Raw genomic sequence first — 19,687 nt, forward strand, 5'->3', positions numbered from 1 at the left:
CCAGCAGGTAGGTCTGGTTCAGTCTCCCCCAGGCTCACTGCTCCTTCCCCTGGGTCCTGATGCACACATTACTTTGTGTGTGCCCTCCAAGAGTGGGATCTCTGTTTCCCCCAGTCCCGTCAAAGTCCTGCAATCCAATTCCCACTAGCCTTCAAAGTCTGATTCTCTAGGAATTCCTCCTCCCGTTGCCTGACCCCCAGGTTGGGAAGCCTGACGTGGGGCTCAGAACCTTTACTCCAGTGGGTGGACTTCTGTGGTATAAGTGTTCGCCAGTCTGTGAGTCACCCACCCAGCAGTTATGGGGTTTGATTTTACTCTGATTGCGCCCCTCCTACCGTCTCACTGTGGCTTCTCCTCTGTCCTTGGACGTGGGGTATCCTCCTTGGTGAAGTCCAGGGTCTTCCTGTCAATGATTGTCCAGCAGCCAGTTGTGATTCTGGTGCTCTCGCAAGAGGGAGTGACAGCACGTCCTTCTACTCCGCCATCTTGGTTAATCTCCTGGATAATTTTTAATTTGGAAGAAATTTCTAGATTTCAGGCTGCAAATATTGCCAAATATCACTTGGTTGTGGCACATTTTCAAGAGGATGTCTCATGAAAACTGCCTGTCTCCTTCAGCACTTAGAGTACATGCGCAGGGGTGGAACTTGGTTTTTCAGATAATGTACAGGCCTGAGAAAATAGTCTTTGCCAGCAAAAGAGGAAGGGAGACACATAGAGACCATGGAAAATAGACCCATTTGTTTTATATTCCCTTTTCATTTCTCAGATCATATATAAGAGATAAATTGTTCATAGTTACTATGCATTTACTTGGCGCCAGATGCTGGGCTGATGGCTTTGCATACACCATGTCATTTAATCTTCCTAGCAGTCTTAAGGGGTTTTTCACTAGTACTCTCTAAGCCTTTTATAAATGGAGAAACTTGGACATGGAGATGTTACATAACTCCCTCAAGGTGACCTGCTGGTAAGTGGAGGAGCAGATTTTAGTTTTTAAAACTCTTGTAAATTCAGTCTATAAATCACCAGGCCTTTGGAAGGGTAATTTTTTCTATACTGCTTACTACAGACTCTGCAGTACAGAAAAAAATGATGTCTGTCCTCCATTAGATAAATAAGCAATTACATTCTGCTTGCTATGTGCTAAGCACTCTTCTAAATACTTTACATACCAGATCTACTGGGTGATCACTGTATGAATCCCCATTTTACAGGTGAGGAAACTGAGATTTAGAGATTACTGCCTGGGATCCAGTGGAGGATGTGGTTGTCATTCAAGCCCAGGTAGTCTAGCTCCAGAGCAAACTCTTAGTCACTGTGCTATGTTAGTTCTCACATAGGTTGGGGAGGAAAATTTAAACCCCACAATTTTTTAAAAAGCAAACATGAAATTATTATTTTTTTCAAGATCAGATGAGATTGGTTGCATTCAGGGTGGTATGGCCATAGACTGAAATTCTTATTTTTAAGAGCAAAATTATGAGACAAACATGACTTTTCATGTATTCAATGCCTAAATTTTATCTTAGAGTTTTAAAGACATGAATAACAAGTATGGATTGGAGTAGTTAGAAAAAATCTTCAAGGATGAGTTGGGTCCAGAAGTGGGGGTAGAATTTGTATAGAACCAAGGAGAATGGAATTTCCCTTAGGTTCACTCAGATGATCAACTTCAGTCATGCCACAGAGACACAGATTGGTTTTCCAAACAGTGTATTATGATCAACTGACTTATAAATGAATATCATATTTTAACTTAATAGCTTATGAAGATGAGTAGGAGGAGTCTAGTTTATTTAGTCCTTGAAAAGTCAGGGAAAGAAGTTTAGGCTTTTAATGTTAGGTAAGTAAGACTTCAAATAGTAAAAAAAAAAAAAAAATAGAGTTTTGGAAAGGGGATTAACATGATAAAACAGTATTTGCATAGCACAAATCTGGAATTATATGGAGCCATTAGAAAAGCAGGACATGGAATTATAGAATCCTGGAGTCTAGGTATTAGGTAGAAAAGTCAGGGGTTAGGGAGATGATATTGGAAAAGAAGTGGAATTGAACCCCATAGAGAAACTTTGAGAGAACAATGGCTGAACTGCTAGCTGACTGGACATGAAGGATAAAGGGGGAATATGTATTCTAGAAATATCATTCCTAGTTTATGTTCCCCCCGCTTCTCTCTCTTTGTGTCTCTCCCTACCTCTGTCTGTCTCTGTCTCTCCTTCCCAAGACCCTCCAAGCTCCTTCACAGATCAGTTATTTTATTGGGATTAGGGGCCACTAGTTAGGAATTACTGTTTTTGTCTAAGAACTTGAGGTTTTTCAAATGATTTGCAAAACGTTTTTTTTTCTTTGGGTGGGGAGATCAGTTTCATAGTCTCAGTAATATGATGTCTGTTCTGTTTAAATAAATAAATTTGACCATCCTGTGTGGTTTCATACATGTACTTTTTAAGGGCTTTTCTAATTAATAACAAAATTACAGCACAATATAACAAAGAATACCAATCTGTTATCTTACCCAGTGTTAACTCTAAAGAACCCTCACTGAACTCAACTGAGCCTTCCTTCCTTGTCCGAGCAAACACCTGGAGGGGGAAAGGGGTTTATGATTCTCTAAAGATAACAGTATCTCTAGATCTTAAACTTTCTCCCCAGGATGAGGTAGAGGGAGTGAAAATACAAGTGTGAAGTACATAGCTTCATCTTGGCCCTTAAGCGATGGGTATTTTTCCTACTTATTTTAACATTGTGTGAGCTTTTAGAAATTCTTCTAAGCTCTCAGAATTTATCATGGAACTTAGTGTTTCAACGTTCTTTTTGGTCTTTCCTTCTCCTTAACATATATTCCTCTCAAAGCCTCCTCCCGAGTCCCTTAGTAATGTGTACACCAAGATTTAGCTAAGATACTCAATTACATACGATTTTTAAAAATAAATTTTAATAAATATGCAACCAAAGGTGTCAACAATATATTTTTTTTCCTAAGCCTGTTTTCTATTTGACCTGTGAGTGATTTACTTTTAACACTGGACATACGATTATTTCTTATTGGTAAAATTAGAAAGCTTTATTAAATTGAACAAAAATCTTAAAAAAGTATAATCAGAAGGTGTGAATGGAATTGGTTTGGCTTAAGAAATATATAATATCTTTATCTCACAACTTGATTGTAATTTAATGCTCTTAAAATACTTTACCTATTTCTAAATCAATAGTATTATAAATGCCTTCCTCCACTTTTCTGTTCTAAATCAGCTGAATCACTAAGCCCACCCAATGTTTTCTAAATTGCTTACCGTATTTCTTCTATCAGGATATATAAGCATTGTTTGTTAGTCCATGTTTACTCTGTCTCTTACACTGCACTGCAAGTCCAGAAATCACCTCTTTTGAGGTTACTGTATATTATTAGAACCAAGTACATACTGGACTCTTAATACTTCATGAAGAATGAATTGATGTCATATGAATTTTGCTGAATACTACTTTTATATTTTTTCCTTGATCTTCCTATTGCATTAAAATACATCTTCTTTCAAGTCTTTTAATTGGAAAAGTGTTATTTTTAATTTAAATAGAAGTTATTTAGCTATAAAATATTATTTAAAATATTTTTCTATGGAATTAAATATTAAGAGATTATACCAGAAGACAAATTTTAGCAGTGTATTTTTCAGAAATTATTTTAAGGTCACAGACCACCTAAAAAGAACCTATTTTAGTATAACATCGCAATTAAAAGAATGTTATCTGTGACCAGTATGCAGATCATGAAAGCTATTGGGGCTTGTCAGTTACTTTTGTTTGCAGTTAGGATCAGTGATGCGATTAATCATGGGGATTTTTGCTTCCAGGTTGTCATCCCATGCTCATATTTGAGTTATAAGGCACTATTTCAATTTTTTCTAACTTTTGTCTTCTTATACTAACTATTATTGTGAATGTCTGTGTAGTATTTGCTGTATAAGTAAAGGTTTTCCCCAAACCAAGGGATGCTAGGTTTTAGATTAAGAGTTTTTCTTTCTAAAATCAAGTTATTTGTAAATTTTAGAAACTCTGCATGAATATTTAAAAATTGTGTCACCTTAATACCAGGAAATTCCTAAAAGCCCTCATCCTGATATAATGTCTCACGCTTCATCTTTTATGGACATGATCTAATGTGAGGACAACAATCTGCAGGATAAGTGTCATTACTCCTGTTTTACAGGAAAAGCAGGAGTTGACCCCAGAATGACCATGTCATGCCTACTTGGCTTCAGGTTTCTTTTCTTTCCACTGTTCCTCAGTTCTCAAGTAGGCAGTTGAATACTGTTGGGATTTCAAGAAGAAAGCTGTAGACTAGAGATACAGTGATAAATTTATTCATGATAAATTTACACAAATTCAACATTTTTTTTTTTTACCAAAAGCATGATTTTTAATAGAACTGTTGAAATGATTTCTAAGTGTGGGACACTGGTAGTATTGCACGAGCATTATTAGCAGTTTTGCCTTATTTACCCTTACCTGTTTCATAGGAATAGGAATTTCTCTAATGTCTCAAGAATTCCTGGATTCCTGAGACAGGATTCCAGAAAAGATTTGTCTTTTACCTGTGTATTTTGCATTGTTTATATGAGTGCTATTCAAAGAAATAAAATGCAAGCTGAGTATGTAATTTTAAATTGCCTAATAGCCACATTTTAAAATATATATATAAACATATATATAAAGAAATAGGTGAAATTAATGTTACTTGTATCTTCTATTTAAACTCACATATCCAAAATATTATCATTTCAACATGTAATCAGTGTTATAAAATTGTGATATATTTACATTTTTTTGGTACTAATCTTCAAAATATGGTATATATTTTATACTCATAGCACATCGCAGTTGAGACTAGCCAAGTTTCAGATGCTCATTAGCCAGTAGCTAATTGGACAGCATGGGCAGGCCTATGTATTATAAATAGATACAAATAGATCTGGTTACTGGATCTATGACTTATCCAACACTCCCCTGACACAAGGTGTTCCCAGAAATTAACTAGAGGCTTCTTAATGGTAGGAAACAAGTTATTACTTTATATCATCAAAACTGAAAATACAAAAATGTTTTATATTCTATTCCAAATAAATGAAAATGTACCCAACTTACAAAAGTAAATGTTGTACTTTACAGAGAGGAAGGCCCTGGAAAGTATCAAAGAGGGAGTCTTGAAAATCAAAGAAGAACCATCTAAAATACTCTCTGGAAATAAGTTTCAAGACCGGTATTTTGTTTTACGAGATGGGTATCTCTTTCTTTACAAGGATATGAAGGTATTTAATATATGTAGTATTTGAATATGTATATACTTTTGTGTGAGTGTTAACATTCTTATTTCATGCCTCTCAGTCCTCTCTCTTGGAAGTCAAGGCCTCTAGTAAATAAAATGTACAGTAAGCTGATGATTACTTTCAGCCTCTGGGATATGACATTAATGCACCTAGTAACACAGTAAAGAACTCCATATACGGCCTTTCTGATCACCTCATATATTTTAGGGCAGAGATTGACTTCAGTTCTAAAGAAAAGTCTAATATGCGTTACATAAACTAGCATATAAATCAGCATCTCAGTCAATAAAATTAAGAGAATGTGTCATGCCTTAAGGCAAAAGTGGCTTGAGTTTAGCAAATGGAAATTAATAAAATGTAGAATAAAAAGACAAAACTCAAATGTTAAATCTGATTAAAAATTAAATCTGATTAATATATTTCCTATACTCTTGAATGAATTAACTCATAATATTGTATTTATTAATTGAATCTTACTGATGTATCCCAATACGTTTGAATTCCCTAACAGCTTTTATTAATGAATTGAGGAATGGAGAGAGGACTTAGAGATGAAAAAGAGGGAGTAGGTATAAGAATATCGAACTTAGCATCAGAAAACCTCAAAACCGCCAAGTTGGTTGTGTGAATAAGAATCTTAAACTGTCATCCTCAATTTCTAGATCTGTAATATGATGATGATAGTATGAGTCCTGCATGCCAGATTGTTGTAATGCTTAAATAAGAATATATATAGAAGTTCCTTTTCAACTGTGAAACATATATATATATATATATATATTAGCATGCTCATCAAAACAGCCCACTAAGAATATGAATAGGGAAGTTCCAGTCTGAGAAAAATATATTCCTACTACATATATCTGAAAAGGGACTCATTTGCACAATATAAAGAACTCCTCCAAATCAACAATAAAAAGACAACCCAATAAAAATTGGGGCAAAGTATTGGACAGACATCACAGGAAGGAAGACATAGGAATGGCCAATAAGTGGTTGAACCAAAAGTGCTCAGCATCATTAGTTATCAGGGAAAATGCAAATTAAAATCACAAGATATACCATTAGTACAACTAAAATCATAAGAGTGACAACATCGAATGTTGACAAGGACGTTGATTAACTAAAACCCTCATCAATAACTGGTGGAAGGGTAAAATCACACAATTACTTTTAGAACTTTTTTGGCAGTTTTTAAAATTAAGTTATTCATACATCTACCCCATAATTCAGCAACTCTATTCCCAGGTATTATATCCACTAAAGCACTTGTTCAAGAATATTCATAAGCAGCTTTATTTATAAAAGCTAAAAGCTGTAAACATTCTAAATGCCCATCAATAGGAGAATGATATATTCAGACAATGGAATAATATTCAGCAATAAAAATGAATGAATGCAACCACATGGGTGAATGTTCAAATCCTTGCTGAGCAAAAAAGTTTGACACAAAATAGTACCATATGAGTCTGTCTATAAAAGGTCTAAGAAGAGGCAAAATCATTTATGGTGATGGGAGTCAGAAAGTGTTTGCCTATGGTGTGGAGAAGGTTTGCTACTGAAGCAAGGAGATAGGGTCAGTAGGGTACTTTCTAGGATGACAGAAATAAATGTTCTCTATCCAGTTTTGGGTGGTGCTTACATGGGTATATACAGTAACATTTCTACTTCCTTGAGATTCTAGCAATATCCAAGCAATTCTTTTAAATGTGGAATGACAGCAGGACCTAAAGATACTTTTTTCCATTGAATTCTAATATTCGCTTGAGTACATTGCTTGCATATTTCAAGCGTGTGATGCTTCACTATGTTGTGTTTTGGAGATCTATAAAGAAGGACCAGACTAGTAACATCTATTATTTAATACTGTATTGTTACGAAGGAAGAATTATTAAGCAGCTTTCCAAAGTTCTATAGCCCCACTTAGTTGTGGCTTCTACTGAGCTCTCCGCACACGGACCACTGTCCTGTATGTTCCTCCAGCGGGGAAGCCTCCAGGTGGGCAAAAATAAATTTTAGTAGCATCCTACTTAGTGTATCCATTTCATGTTCATGTTCTTCAAGAACAGTGGAATGTCCAGGCAGGGAGCTAACAAAACAGCACTGAATTCCGCAGCCCTTATCCCTCTCTTCAGAGGGCTGTATTACATACTGGAAGTCACACTTTGTTACTCCATCTGATAAACCTAGCAGGGAATCCGTGTGGGTATCAAACGATTGTTATCGTTTATTATCATTTGATATCATTCTTCACTTTTTTCAGTGCAGGAAGGGTGGAGTTTGCAGAAACAGGCATTTAAGAATTTGGGATTATGTGAGCCAAACGCATCAGATTTTAAGGTTCATGAACTGTAGGTTTATGAAAGGAAATGCTAAACTTCACAGCTGATTATTCTAGCCATCTAGAGCTGAATCTGATTGAATTTTGTTTGGTTTTCTTCAATGCGTCACCCACCTTGATCTTCATTAGACTCACTTCCTTCATCCTTGTCCTTCCATTTACATGTTGGTTAATTGTCACTTGTGTAGTTGGATATCTGCTTAGGGTATTTTAAAATCATCATGGACTTTTTAGTCCCATTAAGGAACCTACGCTTCCATTGCGTAGCAACAGAAGGTTGCTAGAAACAACTAGTAGCAATAGAAGTGCAGTCATAATGGCCCCAACTAACATTCAACCCGTTAATCCATAAAAAGCTGAGTTCTATACATTTTGCTTTGATTATCGCACCATATCTTTACAATAATCCTATGAAACTAGTGCTATAGTTATTCCCCCTTGACAGATGAAGAAATGTAGTATACCAAAATATTACATAACTTGCCCAAGATCACTTAGCCTATAAGCGATAGAGTCAGAATTCATTCCCAGGTGTCTATTTCCAAAGGCTTTATGCAGGGACTTACTAAAGAAACAACAATTTGTATTATTTTGGCTTGGTGTTATTGCTGATGGAATTTTATTTAAAGAGGATAAGTGTTTTCCATTTTAATAGTACCAAATATTTTCAAATATGACACTTTACACAATTCAGGTTTTTTATAATGTTTTTCCCCAAGCTGATGTAAATTTTAAAACCTGCCACAAGTAAGCCTGTTCATGGAGAAATTATTTTTTTAAGATGAAATGATTTTGTAATTGAGCAAAGAATCTCATCCCTTAACAGAATGTTTTTAAGAATTTGTATCTTTTTGAAAGGATCATCCTGCTTAATCTAAAATAATTCACACAAACTGGTAGACAGTAATAGTATCGAGAGCTTGCCTGAAAGACAGTGTTTCTTTTTTTTGACATTTGAAATTTTTTCCCGACGTTTATTGAAGTATAATTGACAAAAATTGTATTTATTTGTTATACAATGTGATGCTTTTGATATACGTATACATTGTGACATGATTACCACAATCTAAGCTAACTAACATATTCATTACCTCACAGAGTTTCGTGTGTGTGTGTGCACTTGTGGTGAGAACATTTAAGATCTACTCTCTTAGCAAGTTTCAAGTATACAATACAGTACTGTTAACTGTAGTCGCCATGCTGTACTTTAGATTTCCAGGACCTATTCATTTTGCATAACTGAAACTTAGTACCCTTTGATCAACACCTTCCCATTTCCCCCACTCCCATCCCCTGGAAACCACCATTCTACTCTCTGCTTCTATGTGAGTTTGACTTTTTTAGATTCTGCGTATAAGTGAGATCATATAGTGTTTGTCAGAAGGATAGTGTTCTTTAAAGACAATGAAGACATTTTATTTTTATCACAGTGACCTCAGGTTATAGAATTATAGTCTAAGTGTTTGAAAGTTGTATTTATGCATCTGTCAGAATCAATTAATGCAACTGATATTTTAATTTGCACATTAAGGCAAGCAGATGAGAGACTTATGGTTTTCCTTTAAACTCAAACTACTGTTATTTTCAACACATGGTGTTATTTTGCTGGTTATTTCTTCATGTGGCTGGTCTTTCCCTTTTAATATATTGATGGGCAAGTCACTGGCAATGTTTGCTTTTCAAATGATTTTACAGTAAATAATCAATAGTAAAAATCTCCTAGCTTATTTGAATAAAGACTTGGCTCTGGTTTGACAGTTGCCCTTAATATATGTGTGTTTGTACATATTTAGAAAATGATTTACTGAGAAGGGAGTAGAAATTACAAATTGAAAAGTGTATTTAAAGAGACTATGTGTTAATTAGAGATAATTTATGAATGCTCATTAACAACGAATTAGGGTAATACACAGGGGAAGATATATTTTGTTTTGAGAGTTTTCTCTGCACAGAAAATGTTAATTAAAATGTTTTCAGACTTGATTTACATAAAAGGTGAGAAGTTTCAAAGAATATTATCATTACACTGTTAATGGTGTGAAAAAAGCAAATGGGGAGGCAGTGGTCGTTAAAAGTTGCATGCACTAATAAGCAAACTCTTCTTAGTAACAAGAATAATTTTTTTAAGCACACTAATTTAATTGGCTCAGTTAAAAATTTTACTTTGAAATATACTGCCTGTAGCAACATACTATACACTTCATAACATTTCAACTTTTTGAAGAAATACTCCAGAAAGTACACATACCAAAAGAGTTATAATAAACCAACAGTAAAGTTATAATGCCAAAAGAGATTCCTTTTAATAGAACTTTGCATTAGGATCCTTACAGGTCCTATTTATGCTTATTCAGTTTAAAGATTGAAACTGAAAAGGGTTTCTTTCCACCTTCGCTGAACTCATCTTAAATTATGGCATCTGTGTTCTCTTTGGGCAGGATAGAATACAAAGTCATGAGCTGGCATGTCCAGAGTGGCTTGGGAATCAGTTGTATTACTTCAGGCTCTCTATCTATTGCCAACAGTATTTCAAAATATAGGCAGTCCTGGGCTTATCAATGCCATGTATAAATAAGACTACTTAGATCAGGCACAGTGCTTCTCGTTCTTAAATGTGCAGGTCCCCTCTACCGGTACTACTGGAATTGCAGCCTCTCACCCGACCCTGCTGCTGCCTCCATTGGCACCAGCAGTCTAAGCTTTGAGGAGGGACATTAACCTCAGTTGTAATCCGATTGAACCTCTGACAAAGGTATCCAGGAGTCTGTGCTACTATATACACTCCTACGTTCTCCTCTCCTTGACTCTTTCCTATATGGAAAACTTACTGCATTACAAAGCTACCTCACTGTTCCATATCAGACTTCAAGTGTTATTCCTTAACATTCAGTAAAGCAGCAAGCTAAAAAATCTATACCCCAAAACCAAACACATAAACTACCAGAAAATGACCTTAAGAAGAAGAGGCTTACATGAAGAAAACTACAGAACTGCACTGATAGAAATGAAAGAAAATTTATGTAAAGTCTACTATTATTGATCTATGGACTTCCCTGGTGGTGCAGTGGTTAAGAATCCGCCTGCCAATGCAGGGGACACAGGTTCGAGCCCTGGTCCAGGAAGATCCCACATGCCGCAGAGCAACTAAGCCCGTGCGCCACAACTACTGAGCCTGTGCACTAAAGCCCTCGAGCCACAACTACTGAGCCAATGTGCCACAACTACTGAAGCCCGCCTGCCTAGAGCCCGTGCTCTGCAACAAGAGAAGCCACCGCAGTGAGAAGCCTGTGCACAGCAACGAGGAGTAGCCCCTGCTCACCGCAACTAGAGAAAGCCCGCGCCCAGCAACGAAAACCCAACGCAGCCAAAAAATAAATTTATATATAAAAAACACAAAAAAACACAAAGTCTACTAATATTGATCTATAGGTTTAATGTAATTCTTTTCAAGATCGCAAAGGGAATTATTTTTAAAACTTGGAAAAAATGATTTGATAACTCACCTCAAAGGGTAAACAGATAAGAGTATTTGCAAACATTTTGGGGGACATAAAAAGTAAAATAATTGTCAGGAATTTCCCATCCAACTATTTATTCATACAGTAAAACTAAAATAGGTTAGATAATATCCTGGCATAAAAATGAACAGATAGCATTGGCAACATAAAGTGAGGTAAAAGATGTAACTGTTTATCATAATTTATTTTTGATAAATATGCCATCATAAATGCATGTCTAAAAGAAAGATTTGTTTAATAAATAGGGCTGGGATAATTGTTAACAAAAGTTTTTCAACTTAAATTCTCATCTATACTGTATGTGAAATATATATTCCAGATGGATAAAAGAATTAAAACTTTTAAAATAGCAACCCTTCAAGCTGCATGACCAAGTAATTTAGTATTTATCAGCTATCTGGGAACCCTTTAAACTTGAAGCAATAGCTAAGAGAGTTCAAAAGGAAAGATCAATATATTTGACTTTATAAAAATAATAAAAGTAAACAGTGAGCAATTTGGGTAGACAATTTCATTTAAAAAGATAAGGCAATTGCCTATTTGCTATATAAAGAACGAATGTCAATAAGTAAATAAGTAAATTTTTGACCAAATCAAAACTGAAAATCACTAGTGAATACAGGAATATGTGTTTAACTGTAAGTAAATGTACCCTATCCATTTTGCCAAAATCTTAATCATGTTCCTAGCCTTTGACCCAGTGATTCCATTTCAAGAAATATAGCCATACAGGGAAAAAAATCCAAAATATTTTTAAAATTATGTACCATGATAATAGCAAAATTATTGATAAGGGTGATTTAGTAGTAAATTCACCATGTAAATTCCAGGCCTTATCATCACCACCACACAGAACACTGGTCACCAAAGCATGATTCCTGATCTTCCTGCTTGCTTTCTTCTCTACGTTTCCTCTATATATTCTCCTAACCTGTTTTCTCCGTGGAAACCAATTTTTAATTTTATAAATATATTTTCCACCCTTTACTTTTCATCTTTGACTTCTTTCACAAAGAAAAGACTTTATAGTAATAGTTTAACATTTATAGAACTTAGGACTTATTTGAGCTACATATTTGCTAAATGGGCTTTTGTGCATTGTCCTAGAGTTCTAATAAGTTGTCTATCTTTCTATTTCTATGAAGCAATGTGCTCTAAATTTGTAATACTAATAATTGTAATTTGCTGTGCACTCAGTATATGGCCAATTATTGGACTAAACCCTTTAAAGGCACTTTTCTTGTTTAATCTCTACAATAACCCTTCACAGTAACCCTTTACTTTCTCATTTAATCTCCATAATAACCATGTGAGGTAGTCGATGTGTTTATTATCCCCATTTACAAACAAGAAATGAGAGCAGAGAGCAGTACTGTGAGGTCATGAGCTGGTAAGTAGCAAGCCAGATTTGCACCCAGGTCTCTGATCCCCTTAGTTATAACTGCTATCTGCCTACCAGATTGAAAAAAAGAGACTTCCTTGAAAATCTTTAGGATGTGGGGAAAGCTTGTTTTAATTATTATTTCCATGGCTATTTTTTTTATAAAATCTATTGCAGTCTATCCAGGAATAAATAATAAAATGTTTATGGTTTGATATTAAAATTTTAAATTAGAGTATACTTAAGTTTTGCCTCTGTCAGATAACTTTCCTAATGGTTCAAGGATTTAAATTTTTTTAATATTAATCAGATAAATATGTTGGGATGTATATGGAGAATATATAATTGATCTAGAGCAAATGTAAATTCTTTTTTATAGTCTACTTTCATGATTAGTGAAAATTTTCATTAATAGGGATATTTGAGATAGTTCAGTCTAGCCCTATATAGTTTTGTAGTTCTGAAATCCAAAAAGTACAGAAAATCATAACTCATTTGGTGGAAAAATCTGATCTAAACCAACATGAAGATATTTGTTTTAGTCCATTCAGGCTGCTATAACGAAGTGCCATAGACTGGGTGTCTTATAAATAACAGAAATTGATTTCTCACATTTCTGGAGGCTGGGAGTCTGAGATCAGGGTGCCAGTGTGGTCAGGTTCTAGTGAAGATCTTCTTCCGAATTGTACTGCCTACTTCTCCTCCTATCCTCCCATGGCAGAAAGAGGACGAGCTAGCTTTCTCGCCTTTTTTAAAAGGGCACTAATCCTATTCATGAGGGCGCCAATCTCATGACCTAATTACCGCCCAAAGCTACTACCTCCAAATACTTTCACATTGGGGATTATATTTCAATTTGGGGGAATACAAACATTCAGTCCATAACAATATTTATGACCTTTACTTATTCATACTGTATGAAATGTCATGCATTTTTGTAGAGAAATATGAATATATTTGAATATAGGGTGCTGCCCCAGACAACACTGGTGGTATCATGGAATTACAAAATATATTGCACATGTATTTTTTAAATATGAAAAATTGAAAAATTATCAGTTCTCATATACATCTGGTCCCAAGTGTTTTGAATAAGGAATTATTGTATGTGTGTGTTTGTATATACATATACACACATATGTAATCATACATATGTATCCAGATTTATTTAAATTTATAACATGGTAATCAAAACAATCTTCATTTACTAAAAATTTGGTATAACATTCATGAAACATTGGAGAAAGTAAACATTCTAAACTTGATTCTTAATACTTAAGGAAAATAGAAGGATACTGATAAAATCTGTTTAATTACAAATTATCTTGTTTTCCTTTACAGAGTAGTAAACCTGACAAAATGTTTCCTCTCAGTTCAATGAAGTTTTATCTTGGAGTAAAAAAGAAGATGAAGCCTCCAACAAGGTAAAGCTTGGAAGGGAAGAGTTGTTGAAAAAGTTACAGGAAAGTATGTCTGTTCAAGGACTTAGGGATCAGTGGCATTAGTCTAACTTGTTATAAGTTAAGCTTTAGAAAGATTCCGTAAGTTGCCACAGACATGTGTCAGGGGACCTATGGCAGATCAAGGGAACCTGTGTGGGTGGATAAGGAGGGATGATGATGTTCCCGCTCAAATCAAGCTCCTGGGTGATTGCATCTCCTCTGTGTAGAACAAGAAATCCCCAGAAGGCCCTGTCTACTGGGAAGCACATGGGTTTCTCCACGTCCCATTCCTTGCTCAGTCACAGCCTAGCAATTTAAGGAATGTTCCAAACAGGTCTACCCAAAGGAAGACAAATGCTGCCCTCCAGCCTCCGTGGCTTTTAGAACATCTTGGTCCCGGCTCTATAATTTGCCCCGTTCGTTTTGCTGAGTTTGGTAATAAACCCACAGCACACAGATGGTTGAGAGGAAGTGGACCCTTCTTAAATATTATGTTTCTCATTAACACTTGAATCAACCCAACATTCGAGTTATACCACACTTTCTCATTACGGATTACTTTGATTCGCTAATTAATGTTTGCACTAATACTTTTAATATCATGAAATGTCATTTTAATGAACTGCATATGATTCAGATTCTATCACTGAAAATGTCCTCACTTTTGCCTCTGTGCTTAACTTCTAAGCCCAGCACATATATCTGTGTTGTGACTGGCACATTCTTTAAAATTTCTCACAGTGTCAATAAGTAAATATATGTACTATCTTATTTTGGCCATTTTCCTAGACATCTGTCCTTACTCAGCCCCGAATATCCTGTGAGAGATTTCCCCCACTGCCGCATAACATCACGAGACCCTTTCCCCCTGTGTCCTTCAGTGTATTTAAATTTGTAGCCAAATCCCTCAACATCTATCATTTACCTCTACATAAATCATACCCAGTGAATCATCACTTGTGGGTATCAATTCTGTTATGCATTCCCACCATTAAATATTACCTCCTTAACATCTAATCCTGTGTATTATCTTGTAAAATGAATCATTTTTAATATGTATGCATGTGTTTTTTTCCCATGCGATGCAGTTGGGGATTGACGGCATATTCTGAAAAACATCTCTGGTAAGTTAACAGCCAGCAGGTTTTGGATTTGATATATTGATGATACACGATTAGTAAACGAATAACAATATTATTTGGCAGATAGATCTAGAGACAGGAAATGTTTCTTCTAAGTGAAGTTAAAATCTTTTCTAAATACTTTGAGCCTAAGAAGAGGAAAGTAGATTTGCTTCAGGGTTTAGGTCTATTTCAGTCTCATGTATCCTATTTGCCAATGCCTCTAAAGAGAAGCTACACATGATTTCTTCCTACTTATTATGTAAATGCGGAATCTCTGGTTTTATGGGATAAGCAGGCAAAACGCAGTTTTAAATAAAGGATAATAAGTCACCAAAACGCAGAGTTAAAAAAAAAAAATCTTAGTTTCAAACCTGTTCTTTCCATAGAGGTACTTTTTCCCATTGATGTCACCAGGATCTAGCCACTCTCCATAGAGATTGGACTAGATGTCGCCTTCTCCCTTACCAACCTATGTCTAATCAATCCCTAAGCCATACCACACCTGCCTCTTAATTATCTCTCTGACCCGCCCTCTATCCTTAAAGCCTTAATTCATCTGCCTGGATTATTCCAGGAGTCCTAAGTGCTCTTCATGCCTCTGACTTTGCTTTTGGTTTCTGGTACATTCTCCACCCAGCACCAACGAGATTTTCTAAAATGTATCATGTTTCTCTTCTGCTTTAAAACTCTTCTGTGAATCCTAAACCTACAGGATAAAGTACAGGATTGCTGGCACAGCACACAAGGCCCTTTAACATGAAGCTCCATCAACTGCATCTCCCACGACTTTCCCTCGTTTACTTAATGATAAAATAATAATCTGTCTTAATTCATCATACATGCCTTGCTGCTTCATGTCATATATTTAATATATGGGGTCCCTTTATTGAACCTTCTTCCATAGTATGTGCTCCCCCTTCCCTCATCACTTTTATCTTCTTCCTGCTGATCTGGCAAACTCAGCTATCATTTATTATTCAAACCATAGCTAAAATGCTCCAAAAGTCTTATCAGATAACTCTCCCCTCTAATCATAGTTTATTTCTTCTTTGCATCTACAGTATTTCGTGCACATGGATGCAAAATTTAAATGATTTGTAGAGGGAACAGTTTTCTTGGACATGGTAATGGGAAGGGACACTGTCTTCATGAGAATCTAATGAAAGAAGTAAGGATTATTTTTAGAAGTTTCATTCTAACATTCTTCAAAATTATAATACAGGAATATAAAAAAATATAATTACATTGAAATGTCCATTATGCCATTCTAACATCAGTTACAAAATTTTCCTCTTATATGAAACAACCTCACCTCATCCCCAAGTGTGTTGTTTCTGTTTTTTCTTTAAACATCATTATTGGAGTATAATTGCTTTACAATGGTATGTTAGTTTCTGTTTTATAACAAAGTGAATCAGTTATACATACACATATGTCCCCATATCTCTTCCTTCTTGCATCTCCCTCCCTCTCCCCCTCCCTCTCCCACCCCTCTAGGTGGTCAAAAAGCACGGGGCTGACCTCCCTGGGCTATGCAGCTGCTTCCCACTAGCTATCTATTTTACGTTTGATAGTGTATATATGTCCATGCCACTCTCTCACTTTGTGCCAGCTTACCCTTCCCCCTCCCCGTATCCTCAAGTCCATTCTCTAGTAGGTCTGTGTCTTTATTCCCGTCTTGCCCTTAGGTTCTTCATGACCATTTCTTTTTTCTTTTTTCTTTTTTTTAGATTCGATATATATGTGTTAGCATATGGTATTTGTTTTTCTGTTTCTGACTTACTTCACTCTGTATGACAGAATCTATGTTCATCCACCTCACTACAGATAACTCAATTTCGCTTCTTTTTATGGCTGAGTAATATTCCATTGTATATATGTGCCACATCTTCTTTATCCATTCATCTGTTGATGGACACTTAGGTTGCTTTCATGTCCTGGCTATTGTAAATAGAGCTGCAATGAACATTTTGGTACATGACTCTTTTTGAATTATGGTTTTCTCAGAGTATATGCCCAGTAGTGGGATTGCTGCATTGTATGGTAGTTCTATTTTTAGTTTTTTAAGGAACCTCCATACTGTTCTCCATAGTGGCTGTATGAATTTATATTCCCACCAACAGTGCAAGAGGGTTCCCTTTTCTCCACACCCTCTCCAGCACTTATTGTTTGTAGATTTTTTGATTATGGCCATTCTGACCCATGTGAGATGATATCTTATTGTAGTTTTGATTTGCATTTCTCTAATGATTAATGATGTTGAGCATTCTTTCATGTGTTTGTCGGCAATCTGTATATATTCTTTGGATAAATGCCTATTTAGGTCTTCTGCCCATTTCTCGATTGGGTTGTTTCTTTTTTTGATATTGAGCTGCATGAGCTGCTTGTAAATTTTGGAGATTAATCCTTTGTCAGTTGCTTCATTTGCAAACATTTGCTCCCATACTGAGGGTTGTCTTCTTGTCTTGTTTATGGTTTCCTTTGCTGTTTAAAAGGTGTTAAGTTTCATTAGGTCCCATTTGTTTATGTATGTTTTTATTTCCATTTCTCTAGGAGGTGGGTCAAAAAGGATCTTGCTGTGATATATGTCATAGAGTGTTCTGCCTATGTTTTCCTCTGAGAGTTTGATAGTGTCTGGCCTTACATTAAGGTTTTTAATCCATTTTGAGTTTATTTTTGTGTATGGTGTTAGGGAGTGTTCTAATTTCATTCTTTTACATGTAGCTGTCCAGTTTTCCCAGCACCACTTATTGAAGAGACTGTCTTTTCTCCATTGTATATCCTTGCCTCCTTTGTCATAGATTAGTTGATCATAGGTGCGTGGGTTTACCTCCGGGCTTTCTATCTTGTTCCATTGATCTATGTTTCTGTTTTTGTGCCAGTACCATATTGTCTTGATTACTGTAGCTTTGTAGTATAGTCTGAAGTCAAGGAGTCTGATTCCTCCAGCTCCATTCTTTTCCTCAAGACTGCTTTGGCTATTCTGGGTCTTTTGTGTCTCCATACAAATTTTAAGATTTTTTGTTCTAGTTCCGTAAAAAATGCCATTGGTAATTTGATACGTATTGCATTGAATCTGTAGATTGCTTTGGGCAGTATAGTCATTTTCACAATATTGATTCTTCCAATACAATAACATGGTATATCGCTCCATCTGTTGGTATCATCTTTAATTTCTTTCATCAGTGTCTTATAGTTTTGTGCATACAGGTCTTTTGTCTCCCTAGGTAGGTTTATTCCTAGGTATTTTATTCTGTTTGTTGCAGTGGTAAATGGGAGTGTTTCCTTAATTTCTCTTTCAGATTTTTCATCATTAGTGTATACGAATGCAAAAGGTTTCTGTGCATTAATTTTGTATCATGCTACTTTACCAAATTCATTGATTGGCCCTAGTAGTTTTCTGGTGGCATCTTTAGGATTCTCTATGTATAGTATCATGTCATCTGCAAACAGTGACAGTTTTACTTCTTCTTTTCAAATTTGTATTCCTTTTATTTCTTTTTCTTCTCTGATTGCCGAGGCTAGGACTTCCAAAACTATGTTGAATAATAGTGGTGAGAGTGGACATCCTTGTCTTGTTCCTGATCTTAGAGGAAATGCTTTCATTTTTTCACCATTGAGAATGATGTTTGCTGTGGGTTTGTCATATATGGCCTTTATTATGTTGAGGTAGGTTCCCTCTATGCCCACTTTCTGGACAGTTTTTATCATAAATGGGTGCTGAATTTTGTCAAAAGCTTTTTCTGCATCTATTGAGATGATCGTATGGTTTTTATTCTTCATTTGTTAATATGGTGTATCACATTGATTGATTTGCGTATATTGAAGAATCCTTGCATCCCTGGGATAAATCCCACTTGATCATGGTGTATGATCCTTTTAATGTGTTGTTGGATTCTGTTTGCTAGTATTTTTTTGAGGATTTTTGCATCTATAGTCATCAGTGACATTGGTCTGTAATTTTCTTTTTTTGTAGTATCTTTGTCTGGTTTTGGTATCAGGGTGATGGTGGCCTCATAGAATGAGTTTGGGAGTGTTCCTTCCTCTGCAATTTTTTGGAAGAGTTTGAGAAGGATGGGTGTTAGCTCTTCTCTAAATGTTTGATAGAATTCACCTGTGAAGCCATCTGGTCCTGGACTTTTGTTTGTTGGAAGATTTTTAATCACAGGTTCAATTTCATTACTTGAGATTGGTCTGTTCATATTTTCTATTTCTTCCTGGTTCAGTCTTGGAAGGTTATACCTTTCTAAGAATTTGTCCATTTCTTCCAGGTTGTCCATTTTATTGGCATAGAGTTGCATGTAGTAGTCTCTTTGGATGCTTTGTATTTCTGCAGTGTCTGTTGTAACTTCTCCTTTTTCATTTCTAATTTTATTGATTTGAGTCCTGTCCCTCTTTTTCTTGATGAGTCTGGCTAATGGTTTATCAATTTTGTTTATCTTCTCAAAGAACCAGCTTTTAGTTTTATTAATCCTTGCTATTCTTTTCTTTGTTTCTATTTCAGTTATTTCTGCTCTGTTCTTTATGATTTCTTTCCTTCTGCTAACTTTGGGT

The 19,687-nt window shown here is 35.6% G+C and overlaps 1 protein-coding gene across 3 annotated transcripts in view; it reads left to right on the plus strand.

Annotated features, from left to right (window-relative positions):
• The window catches only part of ARAP2 (ArfGAP with RhoGAP domain, ankyrin repeat and PH domain 2), a 216,130-nt gene that overhangs the window by 172,223 nt on the left and 24,220 nt on the right, over nucleotides 1–19,687 (plus strand). For all 3 annotated transcript variants that reach the window (XM_059923215.1, XM_059923216.1, XM_059923218.1), the window contains 3 exons: nucleotides 5,170–5,309; nucleotides 13,909–13,991; nucleotides 15,098–15,133. In XM_059923215.1, coding sequence (XP_059779198.1) covers nucleotides 5,170–5,309; nucleotides 13,909–13,991; nucleotides 15,098–15,133 — 259 coding nt within the window. The remainder of the gene's footprint in view (nucleotides 1–5,169; nucleotides 5,310–13,908; nucleotides 13,992–15,097; nucleotides 15,134–19,687) is intronic.

The sequence above is a fragment of the Balaenoptera ricei genome, chromosome 5, assembly GCF_028023285.1.
Source record: "Balaenoptera ricei isolate mBalRic1 chromosome 5, mBalRic1.hap2, whole genome shotgun sequence".
Classification (NCBI taxonomy): domain Eukaryota; kingdom Metazoa; phylum Chordata; class Mammalia; order Artiodactyla; family Balaenopteridae; genus Balaenoptera; species Balaenoptera ricei.